Source organism: Pristis pectinata, chromosome 22, assembly GCF_009764475.1.
Source record: "Pristis pectinata isolate sPriPec2 chromosome 22, sPriPec2.1.pri, whole genome shotgun sequence".
In the NCBI taxonomy this organism is placed as follows: domain Eukaryota; kingdom Metazoa; phylum Chordata; class Chondrichthyes; order Rhinopristiformes; family Pristidae; genus Pristis; species Pristis pectinata.
Window position 1 is genome coordinate 18,889,367 of NC_067426.1, and position 17,244 is coordinate 18,906,610.

Below are 17,244 nucleotides of genomic sequence, written 5' to 3' on the forward strand. Positions count from 1 at the left end.
ATAGCTTTCCAGACCAGACAACATTCAAGCTGCAGTGAAGACCCGAGCACAAGAATTAGCTGTCTCAAACAAGCTGTTCTAGTACAGCTGCAACACCCAACAATATAGAACTGCCCAAGTATGCTCTCTCAACAAAAAAGAAAACCCAATCCTAGTAATTATTGGCCCATCAATCTCATCTTAATCAGCTGCAAATTGATGAAAGGTGACTGGAAGCAGCAATTACTCATCAGAAAACAGCTCAGTTTGGCTTTCACGAGGACCTCTGAGGTGCATACCTCAATAAACATGAACAAAAGAATTGTATTCCAGCTACGAGAAATGAGTACCTGCCCTTAACATCAATAAAGCGAGAATGCTGTCAGACACTGTTTGCGGAGAGTTACGACATTGTGGAGTTTAGATTTGGAGGGGCAGAGCCAGGAGGGGACTTAAATATGGGGATGAGTAATTTAAAATTGAGACCTAATGAGAACAGAATTCATGGCAAGAACAAGAAAATAGGATGCAAACTATCTGATTCATCTTAAATGCATGGGAATAGAATAAAATTGTAGCAATACAGTATTTTTTTTGAACAAGCATTAAAACAATTCTACATTCTCCAACACCAAGCAGCCAGTAGCTGGCATTAATATCAGAATTCTACTAACCAGAGGAAATAGAAAACCTTAAAAATACATTTCATGGTGTAATGTTCCTAGCCAGATGCTAACAGTTGACACTATGAATCTCTGCTCTTTCACTTTTAAAGGTCATGGGAGTTATACAAAGTATGTCAAAACTGACCTGAATCTGATGGTTCTGATCTTCTTGGTTTAGGAGGAGAAACAGATTCGTGCTTCACACTACCTTTCCGTTTTGGTGCTATAAGAAAATAATTTAAATAGTCTAGTTAACATATGCATTTAACTGAGCATCGATTAATCCATTTATTTTTTTCCTAACCATTCATTAACCTGTGTTGCACAGCATTTCCCAACACCACAAAGATACAAAAGATGCTAACAGTTCTCCGCTATACTTTGCTAGGGGTGATTACGCAGAACCCCCATGGGGCTATATCCAATTTCCTTATGCTATTAAAAGAACCAACAATAGAAAACGTCAATATGATCATGACTCCTATCTCTTAAGAACAGTACTGCTCAAAGTTTGGTGTGATAGTGCAGAATTAGTAACAGTGAACACATTAGCTACAAGAAAATAATTTGACCCATTAACAAGTTAGGATACAGCACTTCAAAAGAACAAGTCTATTCAATCAGATAAAGTAATCTCGCAGAGAGGTGGGTTTCACTGAAGCATAGGTATAAAAGTATTCTAATCAAAATTATCTGTATATTTATTTGAATGAAACTTACCTGGCCTAGCAGGAGAAACAGAGGTATAACCTTTCCTTGAACGATTCACGTGTGGAGGAGAAGACATTCGTGGCCCTTTATGAGCTGGACTTGTCGCAGTCACAGGTGATCGATGTCGTCTCCTGGGAGGGGTAGCAGGACTTGGGGAAGATCGGCGAGGTTTGCGGGGAGGACTAATTGATATGCGTTTTGTCTTCTTTGGAGGTGACCTTGATCTGGAAGAGGAAGAGGAACTACTGCCCGAGGAAGAAACTGAGGGAGATCGACGCCTATGGGAATCAAGTTGAAATATACTGTAAAATTGCATTTTAAATGCTTTGCCACTCTCTCCCCACTCCATTACTGAAAAGCAGCAAGATATCAAGTTAATTCCCATAGCTGTTCAGAAATAAAGGTGGATCAATGAAATCATAATAACAATTTACATGAAATTTCATTGAATAAAATGAACAGTTATTAGCCAAAACAAACGGAAATGGCCTGCTTAGGAACATGAACTTCAAAACCTCCCTAAAGGAGAAAAATTTACTGTCAAGATTTCCCTTCCTTCAGAAGTTCAAGGCAGATTCCAGATCCCACAGTTACACTTCTTCAAACAAGCTGAAGAAACCTCAGACTTGAAGGTATTCTTGTCCTGCACAGAGCTTCCTTGGCACTATTACTCTTGCTCAGGCAGAAAAATCCAAAGCTTTCAGATTTCTTAAGGATATGCCATTTTTCTGCTATTCTCCTGACAGTTATTGGCTGCAAACTTCAAAACCTCAGCAAATCAGGTATACTTCAACTATAGAATTTTTTCTACAAAGGAACGCTGCAGAAATCCCATATTTTACACACATTTAATTGAAAGATGAGGAGTTTTTTGAAATTCTTTCAATCACTAGTCACTGGGAAATTATATACTTAGTAGGAAAAAAGAGTATGGCTACTTTGGCAGAAGTTAAAACTGGTTTGCAGAATGTAAACTCCAAAAAGTGTATGCGCATTCAGCTTGGGTTTTTTTTTGGATAAATTATATGGGTATTTTAGAATCATTAGGATAATGAAAACAAAGAAATTAAGATTGGTTTAGTTTTAAAATTAAAATAAACATTTTCAGTTGCACTGTATATACAATTAGTGCAATTTGTTCAATGAAATGTTGATCTGATAAAGCAGCCGAAATAAATATTGGGAAAATTTTTTGCCCCCAAAAGCATTAAATATATAACCTGACAATCATCTTCAATAGCATAAAAAGAAGCTGCTGGAGGAACTCAGTGTGTCAGGCAGCATCTGTGGATATCCCTTTGCCTCCACAGCTGCTGCCTGACCTGCTGAGTTCCTCCAGCAGCTTCCTTTTTGCTCCAGATCACAGCATCTGCAGTCTCCTGTGTCTCCAATCATCTTCAATACATGGATTTAATAGGCAAATGAACACTTTGACCTATCTTCTCTGAACTAGGAATAAATATAGGGGAAATTTTGCTGATGCTGAAGCTGCTGTTCCAATTTGAACTGCTAGCATTCAGCCCTTTAAATGTCAGACTTAGACACAAACAAACACAAAAGTCTGAAACTTAGTGAGGAATAACTTACACCGTTACTTGCAATTCCCACCATCGTTTGGAAATTGCCACTCAAATCCTACAGAAGGTTAGGCCAGACATAGAACCTCAATGAAGTTTCTAGGGCTGAACATTAGGCGGCCAAGGAGAAGGGATATTTCTCTTTTTAAATTGTTTTATTTTAGTTTATTATTTCCAAGTTTTTATTTTTTTAATGATTTTTAATCATTTTGATGTAACGAATTTTGAAATGTTTCTGGATGTCAGATAATTATAAACTTCAAATCCTTAACAGCTTTAATTGAAGGCCAAGCTCAGCCCACAGCTTTACCTTCTGCACAAAGACAACAACCAATGAGGTATTGCTATCTATCACAAGGGAGCAGAAGGCCAGCAACTTCTCCCCTTCCAGCCAACCATGAGCACAGCTATCTAGGGATTCCCAGCAGTGGAGCCAGATCCTGCACTGTGCAGCTTATTATTTTTAATTCTTCAGAAGAGCTAAAAGTATACCTTCTAATAGGTGATCTACTCCTTCTGTGTCTGGAAGGAGGTGGAAGTGGTGGCAAACGTCTTGGTGGACTCCTCCTTCGAGGTGGAGACCGCCGTCTTGGACTTGACCGTCTTCGAGGTGAATAGGACCTGAAATGGCACAATTTTGAATAGCAACCAGAAAAGATAGAAATTAGATTTAAAGATTAACAACAAGGAAGTAAAATGATTTACCTTGACCGGGACCTAGGACGCCTCCTCGGCCGTGAATGAGAACGTGAACGGGACCTAGACTTTGACTTTGACCGCGAACGTGAACGATGGCGATTTTTTTCCTTTCTCTCCTTCTCCTTTTTAATAGGTTGTTCTAATAAAGTTTCTTTAACATCGGGTGTTGAGGGTTTGATTTCCTTCAGAATGTCACTAGAGATAAGGAGAAAATTGTTTTAGATTTTTCTCTGAACTTAGGAACTGCAGATGATGGCAGAATGTGTCCCAATAATTTTTACTCCATTCGATAAGAAAGGCAGTGCAATTGAAGAGCCACAATTCCTTGCAATGCAAATACATCCACCTGAAGTGTCTGCATCTCAGAGACCTTCAAATCAGAATAAAAGAAAACAAATCAGAGAGCATCTAGAAAATGTTTATGTTTCAGATCAGTGTACTTTTATCAGAAGAATTCAAGTTCAATTCAGCTGTTCTGATTCAGGCACAACTTGTTATCAGGGAGGGGAGAAATAAGAATGTCCAGGATCCTTTAAGCCTCTTGAATTTGTTGGTTGTGCAGACTTGGTGACCAAAATATGACAGGTCATCAAATGGGTAATGTGGCCCCAAGTGCCATGATGGAGGAGACCCAGCCTTTACTCTTATTGATAAGGTGCTTGTTGCCCTTCTGGATGAGGGCAATCTGCATGCTAGATGAGCAAAGTGACCATGGGGTAAAGGTAAAGGAAGCTGTTCGTGGGAGAAGTGATGAGGAACAAGGTGGTAATCAAGGACAGTAATCTCAAAGGGATAAACTGCTTTCTGTCATCATAACCAGGAGAACAAACATGATGTTGCCTGCCTGAAGCCAGGGTCATAAACACATTCCTTCATAGCTGCAAAAGAACTTAAAAGAGAATGATTTAATCCAGCTGTCATGACCAATGATAAAATTTAAATAAGGAACAGCACTTTGCTGAGATAGTTTGAAGTCCTGAGTCCAAATTAAATGCAGAACTTCACAAATAATATCTATTATTAGCTGACCCAGATGCAAACTGGCATGGAAACTAAGATATTAAATTTATGGTTGACAGTTGAGTGGGAAGTAGGGATTCTAATTTACAGGACACAAGCACAAGTACTACTAAGAACGGCAACAGTGTTAGGATATGCTCTATTAATCTTGAATGGGATCAGCCTGTGGTGAATTAAGTAACAAGGACAGGGGTTTAAACTAACTGAAGGATTCAGAAAAGAATAAATTCAAAAACAAAAGTCAACTCTGCTCTGCAACCTCATGTAGTTAAAGTAGCCCGAGTAGACCAGGAAGGGTCCAAAGTTAAGAATGGTCGACCCTCAGATTTAATCCTTTGTGCAAGGTGACATGAAGGAACAATAAAAGTTAAACTGGAAGTATTTCATCTAAATGTGCAAATGTACTCAATAAAACAGATGAGTTAAGACCACAGGTTTTGACCTAAACAGAGAACTGGTTGCAGAGTGGCTAGGGCTAGACTGAACTTTAAGAAGCTATCAAGGGAGGGCTAATGGGAGTTAATATGGAAGTTTACATGAAATTTAGCAAGGTGCCAGATGGCTAACTGATCAGAAAAGTTTAGGATCATGGAATCCAAGGGAAAAAGGCAAACTGGATTTAAAAAAAATGGCTCCATGGCAAATAGTAATGATCAACACGTCTTTCAGTATCCAAAAGGTTGTTTGCAGTGATGTTCCATGAGCTCAAGAGCTACATCACATAATGGATGGTTGAAGACTTGAATGTAGGATTCATGATTAAGAAGTTTGAATTCAATGGCTAGTTCTGAACTCTTCACTTATATCAGATCTCAATGCAGACAGGGTATTGTATCCCCTTCGATAAAGGAAGCTTAAATAAAAAAATGGTTAACCTTGTTGAAGTTGCTTCTGGCGCAGGTGATTCTTTTCTTTCTTTAAGTGAGAGATCTGGCTCAGGTGAGAGTTGCTCTGGCTTCTTGACTGTAGATACCGGTGAAGCACTTCTACTCCCACTTCTGGTCCTGCGACGAGGAGACCTAGATGGAGAACGCTTTCTCTCCCTTCTTGCTGGTGATCGCCTCCTAGGTGATGGAGATCTTGACTTTCGTCTGTAAGAATTAACACAGGTCTTAAAAGCCAGCAATATTTGCCACAAAAACAACTGTTAAAATGCTTCTGGTAATGAAAACTCAGTAATTGTTGTGCCTGCCTGTTTTAAATAAATAGAAAATACTAATGGAAAATGCAGACTAGGTAAAAAAAAATGCTACACCATCTTAAAAGCCAATGTTTGAAAGACTTTCAATTCACTAGTTAACGATTCAATAATTTTCATGATTTTTTTTTAAAGGGATCAACAAGTCTGAACACTCGCACTAAACCTGCTGGCAATAGTTTAAGATCCTTTGTGATACAGCTTTCGTAAAGGAAGTTCAGAGTCTAGATACTACAATACTGAAGCAATTTGGTACTAACCCTGGCATTTCATAAATGAACCTTTGAAACAGTGCTGAATAGCATTTTACATGCCCAGTATGGAAACACATAATTACATATAAATAAAAAGTTGCTGCAAACCTGTAATTTTTTTTTAAAAAAGAGAGCATGCTGGAAACACTCAATATAACAGGATACATCCATACCGGAAACAGAAAAGATGACTGTCAAAAATTACAGGAAATACTGGAAACATTCAGCATCTGTGGGAAGAGAAATAAGAGGTCTGAGACCCTTCATTGGTTCTGCCAAAGTGTCTCAGACCTGAAACACTAACTTTGTTTCTCTTTCCACAGATACTGCCTGGCCTGCTACATGTTCTAACATTTCCTGGTTTTATTTCAGATTTCTAGCATCTGATTTTTTTTTCATTTAAGGTGACAGCTCAGGTTTGGGATCTGTCAAAACTAGAAGATTTACTGCTGAGCACCATTTAAAAAGGAATTAAAAAAGAATCGGGAATGAAAAGGGAAATGAACATTCAATCCTTGCTATATCAGCTGACTTGCTGTCCATGGACCTGCATACTTATAAGGTCAGCCCCAGTTCCCATCTCAATTTTTTTTCAAACGAATCTGTAAACATGTACACATTTTCTGTATAATAGGGAGTTCAGTTTTCTAGCCACTTGTATCAAGTGACTCACTGTGAGAATAGAGAACGGTCTTAGTTTACGCAGCTGCACCTTATGATTTCAAGGCCAATCATGTTTCAAAGCATCTATACGTTCAATTAAATTAGTTTGCTAGCTAATATCCCCTTTTAGTACTGAAGTGTTTTAAAGTGTTTATGCTTTCAGAACATTATGTGGCATATTTATATTTAGGATATGTACAGGATACAAATGAAAGGGCCTTAGTGGCATCCACAAATTTTGTTATCTGTGAGAAGTACGTGCCCTTATCCCATGTGGATAACAAGGATTTAGTGTAGATACATGAGAGAATGACTTGCAAGATACTAAAGCACAAGACAGGAATGATTAAATCACAGGAGACGATAGCATCAGACAAAAGAAATACCATGAGATAAATAAAAGATCTTTCGGAAACTTAAAATTTTACCATTTTAAAAAGATTAAGCTATTTCCCAAAAAAATGCTAAAAACTTCATGACTGTTGCAAAATTTTCAGGAATAAAAATGCATAATATTTGTAGCAAGTGGCAGCAACATACATTTACAGATCAAATTTGGAGTTTCTTAATACACACAACACTGTCCAGTACTTAAATTAACCAACTTAGTCACATTTGGTTACATAAACAATATCAACTTTGAGGTGGTAAGAAGATGGGGAGAATTCATCATCATATCATAGTAAATGCAATTATTTAGCACAGTATAAACCTGACAAAAACCGAAGGCAGCAGCTGACACTGTGTGCAAAACTGCCTACGCATCACGTCTTTGGGAAAACACGAACTTATCAAACAAAGGAGGAACAGTGGTAAAAACATTGCCCTAGAAATTATAATCTGTAGCCACTATAGCCAGTGCATTGAACTGTAACCTAACATGTACTGATTCTTAATAACCTCTTTGGACTTCTGGAGCGGTCCCTCTTTTCTCTGTTTTCTTTGTCTTCTTTATCCTTTTTTTCCTTCTCTTCATCTTGCTTCTTCATGGTAGCCAACTTTTCCTGTTCAATCTGCAATAACAAATTTGTAAAGTTGTGAGAAACCAACAACATGTTCCATAATAAAAAATTCATAATGTTATTTCACCTATGCCCAAGAATTCCTAAAAGAAAAAACTAACTAAACATTTAAAACTGAAATGATTCTGAACATTCTGGATCAATCTTGCATTTAAGACTGCAATCCATTGCACGTAAAAGTGTGATCTGAAATTAAGTGCTTAAAGAAACCAAATTCTTTACTCATTCTCCCCCCACCATACAAAATCAAAAGTGCAATTCACATATGAATGATGTACTACAATAGTACCAAATAAGTTCCTTTAGCTTGTGATCCAACCATAAAATTTGATTTAGTCAACTGCCAACCTGCCATGTATTTCAGAAATTTAAGAAAGCACTGTCATAAAAATTAAAGTAGCACAGAAGATTGCCAAGATGGAAAATTAAAACCCAACCCAAATTTGTCCTAATTGCAGCCATCCAAACCCAACTCCAGCCTGAGGACTTGTAAACTGTTTGCTACCCAACCCATGTCGGACTGCCAAACTCTACCTACAATTACTGGGTCCATAAGAAACCCATGGATGTTGTTTGTACTAGAACTATTGCACCAAGCACCCTACCAACTATCGTTCATTCCAACAGATTTATCGGCATGGACCATTTTGGCCAAAGGGCCTGTTTCCGTGCTGTTTGCCTCTATGATTGTACAACCAAAGCTCTGTATATGGATTTAATGCATCAAGCCAAGCTTACACCAGGTGCCTGTTCAACCTGGCACATCTCTAATTTTTGCAATTGAAGCCAAGAGGTTGCTGCCCAGATGATAGGAGGGAGGAGGGTTGCTGCTCCAGACTCCAGCAGTTTATACTGAGCTTCAGTGAGGGCAGCCCCAGCTACTCATGTCCCCGTCCTCCCAGCTCAGGACCACTTCCCTGTCCTCTCCTTTCTGTTCCCTCCTAGCCTAGCAACACATTGAGCTCACTAGCCTGTATAGACACCACCAGCTAGCAATCTGTTTACACTAACAATCTACATTCATTAATGTTTGAAGATGGCGTATCACCACTGGGACACAAGCCTCTTAATGTGCAAGGCTGATATCCACCCCAAGTCAGGTCAATCTGTGCCACAGCTTCTGACTGCTGCTTATTGCTTGTAAACTCTAACAAATTGCCACTTCCAGCCCCACAGTGCACAGTTTACCCTGACAATCTAGTGACAGACATCAACTCAACCATTCAGTGTGCTCCTGATCCCAGTGGGTCCGTAGGATGGATAGAGAGGGTGCAGGGACAGGTCAGTGCAATATCAAGTTGGGACGTATGAAACTTCCTGATCCAATGGGAGAAACCAGGGGTGGATGGTCAATGGGAATGCTGGCTTTATTCCAATTTTGTTTTTTAAAACCCATTTTTTTTAATATATAGAAAGAATCAAGATCTTACAATTAACTCAAATAGCAGGAGTTTGTGTTTTTTTTAGATAATCTGCTTATCCCAATTCAATCCCAAACCAAGGACTTGAAATGATTTTGAAAGCCAATACAAGTAGTCACATCCCATTAGACTCCAGTCAGGTGGCCGTGTTCTAAAGCAGATGTCCTCTCATGACAAAAATGATACACAAACATCAACAAAACATGATACACCAAGAAACAAGAAATGGAAAGGGCCTCACCACTGCTCATGTTAAACTATACCCAAATCAAGTACATTGGGAGTTGTATTTTATCACAAAAGCCACACAGTACTGCTTTTATCCACAAGTGCGAAGGATAAATCCTGTCACAAAGGTTCTAAGCAAATGATCTCAACCTAGAATATCAATTCTATCAAATTCACAGAAGCATACAAATACATTACCTGTCGCTGTTTAATTTCTTCTTTCTTCTGTTCCAGAAAAGCAGAAGGGATTCCTGCAATGTTTTCTTGTGCACTCAACAGCAATGGCCACAACTCGCCCATGAACATTCTTGCATTCTTTCCATTCAAGAACCCGGTCAAGTTAATCTGCATCAGCTTTGCATCTGGGTTCTGCAACAGACACAAGATGAAGGCAGGAAGGTTATATGGCAAAATCCAAAAGCAATTCACCCTAATACTTCCAATCTACCTCAATATTCTAAAGACAAAATTGACAGTGGCAATACTTTAGATGATGGTAAATTACATTAATAGCTTTTCTATCTATGCTGTGCATCATCAATGCGAATGCCCTGAACTATCAGCCTATATAAACTGGCTGAATATCAGCTTCGTCTTTAAGATTTCTTTCAATATGAACAATACATTTAAATCCCATTTACGAGGCCAGACTGCCTCTCACTATTTCTGACAATAGCCAATGGGCATTCTGGAGTTTTATGAATGGATACTGCACATAGGTTGCCAGGGCAACGAGGTCCAGTAAAAAAAACACACAAACGTGTCAGAACACCACAAAGCATGTACAGAGTCCTGAGGTCTTCAATTTCTTCTGGTCGACTCCTGAACCCAAAGTTCCAAGTCCCCTGTAGAGAAAGATGTTCCCTTGGGTTGCTTCCGACTCCCTACTGCAACTCAATCACCTTGAGTATAATGTTATATCATTTATCTAAATTGTAAGAGACGAACAAGCAATAATGAGTAAACAGCCACATAAAAGAAAAATGAACAGTTTATATTCAACTTTGGCTTAATCTGCTTAAATAAACTTGCCTTCATGCTCTGTGAAAGAGCTGTCCCTACCTCTCCAGATCTGAGTTTTATATTAAATATCTAATAACATGCAAATTCCTAAACTGGTTACAATGTACTAATTTAATGAACTATATAAAATATACACACTAGCATTCCACTGATTGTAATCCAAAATCTTGGCTAGTGCATACCTAAACCATTGTCTAGTACATAGCTACCAATGGTACTCTATAATGAGATTCAAATTATGATTTTTAATCTACTCTAGATAGCGCTGTTAGTTTATTTGACCGTGGTTATAGCAAAAAAGATAACTAAATCCATCGAACTACTTAGCAGGTACTGGGATACAAAGGCAGCCAGATCTGCTAATTTGGGTCTATCCCAGATTAAAGATTTTATATATTTTAGAAATATTCCAGCATTAATATTGGTTATTTGTTCTTTGTTCAAATCTTAGCACTGGTATACAGCATGCTGGTATACAACATTCTGTAGAATACTGTCAAAGAATATTTAAATTAGAGATAAGATCCATGTTTATTTGGTTGCAATGAAATATGAACCTTCTGAAAGTTTGGGAAGGCCTCAGATAGAGTTGCAAGTAATATTATACACACTGCTACTACCAATGTTACAGACTAAAACCAACATCTAAACTATTTCTTATTTCCTTGCTTGCAAACTGCTTTCATCCTACTGCAATTATGGGTGAGTATGTGGGGACAGGAAAATAGGGCAGGGCGCAGGCAGAATGGTGTGGGCTGCAAACTTTCCACATACACCATTATTGCCACTCGTTGTTCAGTTATTAAGATGTACACTTCAAGCACAGCGAAAAGGACAATTTTACTTTAGTTTCCCCCAAGATGAACATCTTGCTTCCATGTAACATTCTACCTAGCAATATAGAGGCTCTTTTGTTGTACATTTATCAAATGAAAAAGCCTGAACACTTCTACTTGGACAAACTAGATCAGACACATTTAAATGCTGAGGATACATTTCAGTCACGTGAAAATAGAATCTCAGGGCTACACAAATTCCATATATACCACTTGTAGTTCGGCATCAAACATGGCTTTCCTTCTAGATAATTTCTAAGCATTTTCCCCAAAATGAAAGACAGTCTCATTATCCCTTGGTTGCAGTGGCGAGTTGAAGTTTTGAGTAGTTTCTTTTAATAAAACAATTAGCCCTTCAAAAATATTCCAACATCTTGATTTTTAGTTGAAAGTTTCAAGAAAACAACAAATTTTTTTGGACATTGGTCATTAATAAGCCTAAAGCTTCACTATTAAGCCATATCCAATATTCAGATTACAAAAACAAATTTTATCTGCAATGGCACATTTTTCCTCATCTAATCTGGCTACTGTTTTGCTTTCCACTTGTTACTTCTGAGCAGTGTAAAGTTTTGTCCGAGTGCTCTTCATTGAATGGCATGAGGATTTTCGTCTGGTCACTTTACACAACTCACCTCCAAACACACACTGCATCATCAAGGGAGGAGGGTCAGAGCGACATTGGAATTCACTTTGCTGTGACCTAACAAGGTGATGGTGCTATACTTCAGACGGAATAACATCCATTTTGGTTCAGGCCTTTTAAATCATAAATCACACGATCATTAGAAAAATGCTGTCAAAGGCGCTTATTATACAATCAAACAAGTAAGAACACATACAAGATGGATTTTCTTTTTGTTACCTGAGGGCTAACTGATGGGTCATTCAATATCTTCAACTGTTTCACAAAAGTATATTAAGCACTCAGAAGAGTGAGCACTAAACTTTGCATATACAAATTCATTCAGCATTCAAAAATACAATTCATCAACATTCAATTTTTAGCTTCAAATCAGAGAAAAAGTCAGATAATAGTATCAATCTAAACTAGCTGAATATATCTTCTAATATCTGGAAAATACAGACCAGTTAACCTGACAATCAAATTCCATTTTAGAATCCAAATTGATTTCCAAGTATAGTTAAAATACAGAGTATAGAAAAAAATCTCAATGTACCCTTGTGAAAATAGCTAAAAGTGCTGAATGGCCCACAAAGAATCCTACCATATTTAAAGCTATCCTTGCAGCTTTTTAAACCATGTTTTTACTGTCAACATTAACTGTGTAGAAAACAAGCAGACCTGACACTTTACAAAATTTTCTTTCACCAAAAGTCCAGGTGAAAAACCACATCACAATAACTTTTTAAATACTCTTTCGTGTTTCCAATTATTACCTTCTCTTCAAGATGGTTGAAGATGAACTCAATAACAACATCATCTTCGAACCCAAGCATTTCGGTCACTCTCTGTGTAATCCATGGCTTGATCACCTCCAGGTTCACTTTATTCATATCCACCTGAAATAATTTTTTTAAAAGATTAACATTACAACTGAATTGTTCATCTAATGCCGGTAAGTGATGAGAATCTATTATTGGCAACAGAACTGTTTATCACTTGCATAAAGTGATAAAGCCAGCGTGGGTTGTGAAGGATAAGTACACGACTTGTTTATGGGCTTTCAGAAGGCATGCACATAGATGGAATATAAATGACTTAAAAGAGAGGATATGGAATTGCAGAGACAATCTGCTTCTAGAAATAAGGAACTTGCTAGGAGGTAGCAGATAGTAAAGATAATTAGCAGAATGTGATCACCCTGAAATTGGTATTATGATCTCTGATTTTCATTCCACTTGGATAAATTGCTTTCTCTTCCTTTGCCCAAGTTTGATAATGTCACGAAGTGGTACAGCAAACATCTCACAAAGTTAAGTGGTATAGTAAATGGTTTTAACAGTAGTTGAAAATTGTAGATGAACATTCAAAGATTAAACAACTGGGCAAAACTGTGGAAAGTAGATTTCAAAGCAAGGGAAGTTCAAGGACATTCACTTGTGCAACATGGGAACAAGAGTAGAGCGTCTAGTCCCTCATATTTGTGCCGGCATTCAAAGAAAAAAAGCATGATTCATCTATAATTAAACCCTATATAGTCTCTTGTCACATATCCCTTGATATCCATGGTTAAATTTTAACTGGTTCAGCACCAAATCCCATCCACAAAAGTTTGTTCCAAACTTCTACTATTCTTTGCAACAGAAGTTTCCCAGCTTCACTCCCTAAAGATGATTCCAATATTTAAACTGTGCCCAGTAATCTTAGATTCCTGAATCAGTGAAATGGTTTCTATTAACCCTATCAGTTCCCTTCAAATAAAATCCATATACATTCCCTCACCAATATTTCAGTCACCTTTTCAAAAAATTAAAATCAGGTTCTTGAAAAATGACTGACGATGCAAAGCCTTGCTGGCTCTTTCTGAAAAGCTTAACTTAATTTTGAAGAATACCACCCTTGATTCAATAGGATGTACCTTTGTATCCAACATGCTATCTTCTGCCTTTACTATGAGTGGAGTCCTGTAATCATTTAATATGCCCGTTTCCTTATTTTCAGTATTACAGTTTCCAAGTGCACACAATTTCTAACGATTCTCCTCATTGTACAATTGAAAAAAAATTGTGTTCATTAAAAATTGTTTCTTTTTCTTTGGCACCCTTTACTGCAGCTTGTGCATCTCCCACTAGTTCTCTGCTTTTTCTTTGCAATCCTGTGCACATTTTCTATTACTTTTATGTTGTCCATTACCTCTTCAGTCTTCTTTGGCAAATTTTTTTTTTAATCTGGCAAGTAGAACTATTATTCCTTTGGGTCATCATTCTTTTCCAAACATCTCCCTGCTGTTTTATTCATTACAGATTTTCACAATTTACCATGGGTATTCTGTTTCATCCTACTGAAGTCACAATCTCCCTCTCAAACAAGGAAACCATCATATAATATTCATTGTCAGATAAGCATTCATGCATCATTCCATTGTTAACTAGGTCAAGTTCATTGTTCTATATTAAATCTTTTTACTGAGGCAGAAGCAAACTACCCTGAACACAAGAAATTTGCTGCCATTCTGACATTATTCTACTTATTCCACTCTTTTAGGGAGGTTAACCTTAATCCCATCACCTCCAACATTAAAGCCATTCAACTATTACGCAAGTCTAATTTCTTTCTGTATTTCCTGTCACTTTGTGTATGCTGCCGGGAGACCCAAGCAGAACACTAACACTAAATCTTTTTCTGTTTCATACAAGAATTTATGGTCTTCACCACCTGCTTATCTTTGCTACATCATTTATCACACATCATTTCAAACAGAAATGCAGCATTACATATTGATAAATTTAAATAATTCTATGCACTATGTTCCACATGTAAATTGAAAATTCTAACTACCTTATCACCATCTCCTCTATCAATGGTTTATCATGTTGTTCATCCAATATCCAGTTCCATATGAACACATATCACCTCCAGGTAAATATGAGAAATAACATGATCATCACCTTCAAAGCCCAGTATCACTGTTATTCCTTAGCCACAGGGCAACTACTTCAGCACCTGCTTCATCAATATCACCCAATTCTGCCACTGCCTCAAGTACAGCTTTTATCCATGCCTACATCATCTTCAGACATAATTATCCCAATGTTAACTCTCTCCCACTCCACAGAAACTTGAGCTCACCCAAAACGCTGCTGCCTGTATTTTAACTTGTGTCATCCATTTATTCTTTACACCAGTGCTTGGTGACCTTCATTGATTCTCAGTTTTAAAATTCTTGTCCTTGTTTTCTGATCCTTCTGCTTTGCCAAACTCAGTCTTTGGGTTCTTGGTACTGTTTCAATTCTGGCACCTTGTGCATTCCTGATATTAATCATCTCACCGAGGTCATTATCGCATATCACACTCATCTCCTCAAAACTTACCTTCATCCAAACTTTGTCATCTGTCCTAATAGTGCCACATAAAGAGACAATTAATGTGATGTTGATCCAGTGAAGTGTTTTGGAATGTTTTACCGTGTTAAAGATACTCCATTAATAAAAACTGTTACTGAATAAACTTGGAACACAATACCTTTTTCTCAAGACATTCTGCAAATTTCAACTGTTTTAGAAGTTTCTTCTGCTTGTTGCTGAAACGGTTGTCTTGTTCTGCACTGGTTCCCTATAAAATAGAAAATATTAAGTAAAGTGCCTTGTGCCATGACAATTAAGCTTTAATTTGTTTTTGAAGCTGAATTACAACTCAATTCCCCTTTTTGTTGTTCCACCAATTACAGATTTGCCTAGAAATCGTAAGATCGATCTTGTAGAAAAATGACATCTCTGGAATAACAGAGGTCACACAGCAACTTTCATGTCACTTTTAGGAAAACTCAAACCATGTCACAGCCAATTAAATACAAGTGCTGTCACTGTTAAAATATAGTAATCACAACAGCTAATTTGCACACAAGACACCACAACCAGCATTTAGATAATGATCAAGTAACTCTAATAAATGTTAAGTGAGGGAAAAGCATTGGCCAGTATACTGGTGATATCTCCCTTGTTTTTCAAAACAGCACCACAGGATCATCAACATCCAGCTAAGAACTCAGACAAAACTTTAGTTTCATGTTTAATCCAAAAGATAACATCTTCAATAGCGCAGCACTTCCTCAGCACTGCAATGAAGTGTTGGCCGACATATTTTTTTTTACACACACTCATCTTTAGAAGGTGATTTAGATCAACAAACATAACCCAGGGCAAGAATCCAACAACAAATCAACTTCTAATACGTGAAGTTCCTCTAAGATTTGGATTGAGAGTACATAATGCTAACAATGCGTAAATTTGCCAACAAATGAAAATAAGAAAAACTTAGTGAATCTCAAAAATTTGTTACGTAATTTTACCACTCCAATGCTTGCTTCACACAGAGTACATCTTGTCCTTTCCATGATGTTCAAAAACTTGCCATTTGCCTAATTACCTGTGGAAAGCCCCAATCAAAGCTCCAGAGTAAAAGCATAAATACCCTCTCAATGCAACACTAACTGTTCAGTAACATCATATTTAATCTATTAAAAGAAATAAACTGCTTCAATTTCAACAGGTGCAACAATTCCAGTTCACCTCCTTCTCTACCCTCCTTTTCTCAATCATCAAATCTGATTGGTTAAGCAGATACACTATTGGTCCAGACATTCTCTTGAGCCTCAGATTCTCTTAACATATATTTATTAGTTTTCAGTTGCAGCATGCACAAGTTGCCCCATTCCAGGAAGATCCTGTCCAAAATGTACATCTAATCTGCTACTGAATCATAAAATAAGAAACAGGCTCTCACTAATTAAATAAATCATCAATGTGGCTGCCTAAATGTTACCTCTCTATTATAAAACTGAAATAGTATTACACAAATGGCGACAGCCAGTGAAAGCTTGATATGCCATGGCATTCTCAATTGAAGAAAAATGACTGTGATATAATCACTGTCAATGTGCTCATTCTTTAAATTTACAATTAATGGCTGGAATACCTAGTCATACACTAAATTCCAAACTATTGATATAAATTCTTCCACCAATGCCATATAGTAAACTCAGTATGTGATTTACGTTCCTCAAAAATGTTTTAGTAACCTGAACTATCACATTAACAATCTAATAATAAACCCTTCTTATATGACAATACAAAGTAAATTAGAAGCAACATTTAACAAAATGTCCAGTTTTAATGTGGTTAAATGTTTAATTACATAACACCAGTAGAAGAATCCAAATTTAAAGTATTACTTTAACAGTAATATGCTATGGCAAATTTCTTGCTCTAGAGACCAAATCAGATCGTCAAGAAACAGCAAATAACAACAGAACAGGTTAGAAGAA

The 17,244-nt window shown here is 37.3% G+C and overlaps 1 protein-coding gene across 8 annotated transcripts in view; it reads right to left on the reverse strand.

The window, feature by feature from the left end:
* Window positions 1-17,244, reverse strand: part of srrm1 (serine/arginine repetitive matrix 1) — a 44,083-nt gene that overhangs the window by 15,485 nt on the left and 11,354 nt on the right. For 6 of the 8 annotated variants that reach the window (XM_052036143.1, XM_052036142.1, XM_052036147.1 and 3 more), the window contains 9 exons: window positions 15,444-15,533; window positions 12,698-12,820; window positions 9,636-9,806; window positions 7,667-7,779; window positions 5,527-5,742; window positions 3,638-3,826; window positions 3,425-3,553; window positions 1,365-1,633; window positions 790-867 (listed from right to left, as the gene is read on the reverse strand). In XM_052036143.1, the coding sequence (XP_051892103.1) occupies window positions 790-867; window positions 1,365-1,633; window positions 3,425-3,553; window positions 3,638-3,826; window positions 5,527-5,742; window positions 7,667-7,779; window positions 9,636-9,806; window positions 12,698-12,820; window positions 15,444-15,533 (1,378 nt within the window). Of the gene's footprint in view, window positions 1-789; window positions 868-1,364; window positions 1,634-3,424; window positions 3,554-3,637; window positions 3,827-5,526; window positions 5,743-7,666; window positions 7,780-9,635; window positions 9,807-11,931; window positions 12,059-12,697; window positions 12,821-15,443; window positions 15,534-17,244 lie in introns of those variants that run through there. The other 2 variants (XM_052036146.1, XM_052036148.1) reach the window with 2 other exon arrangements.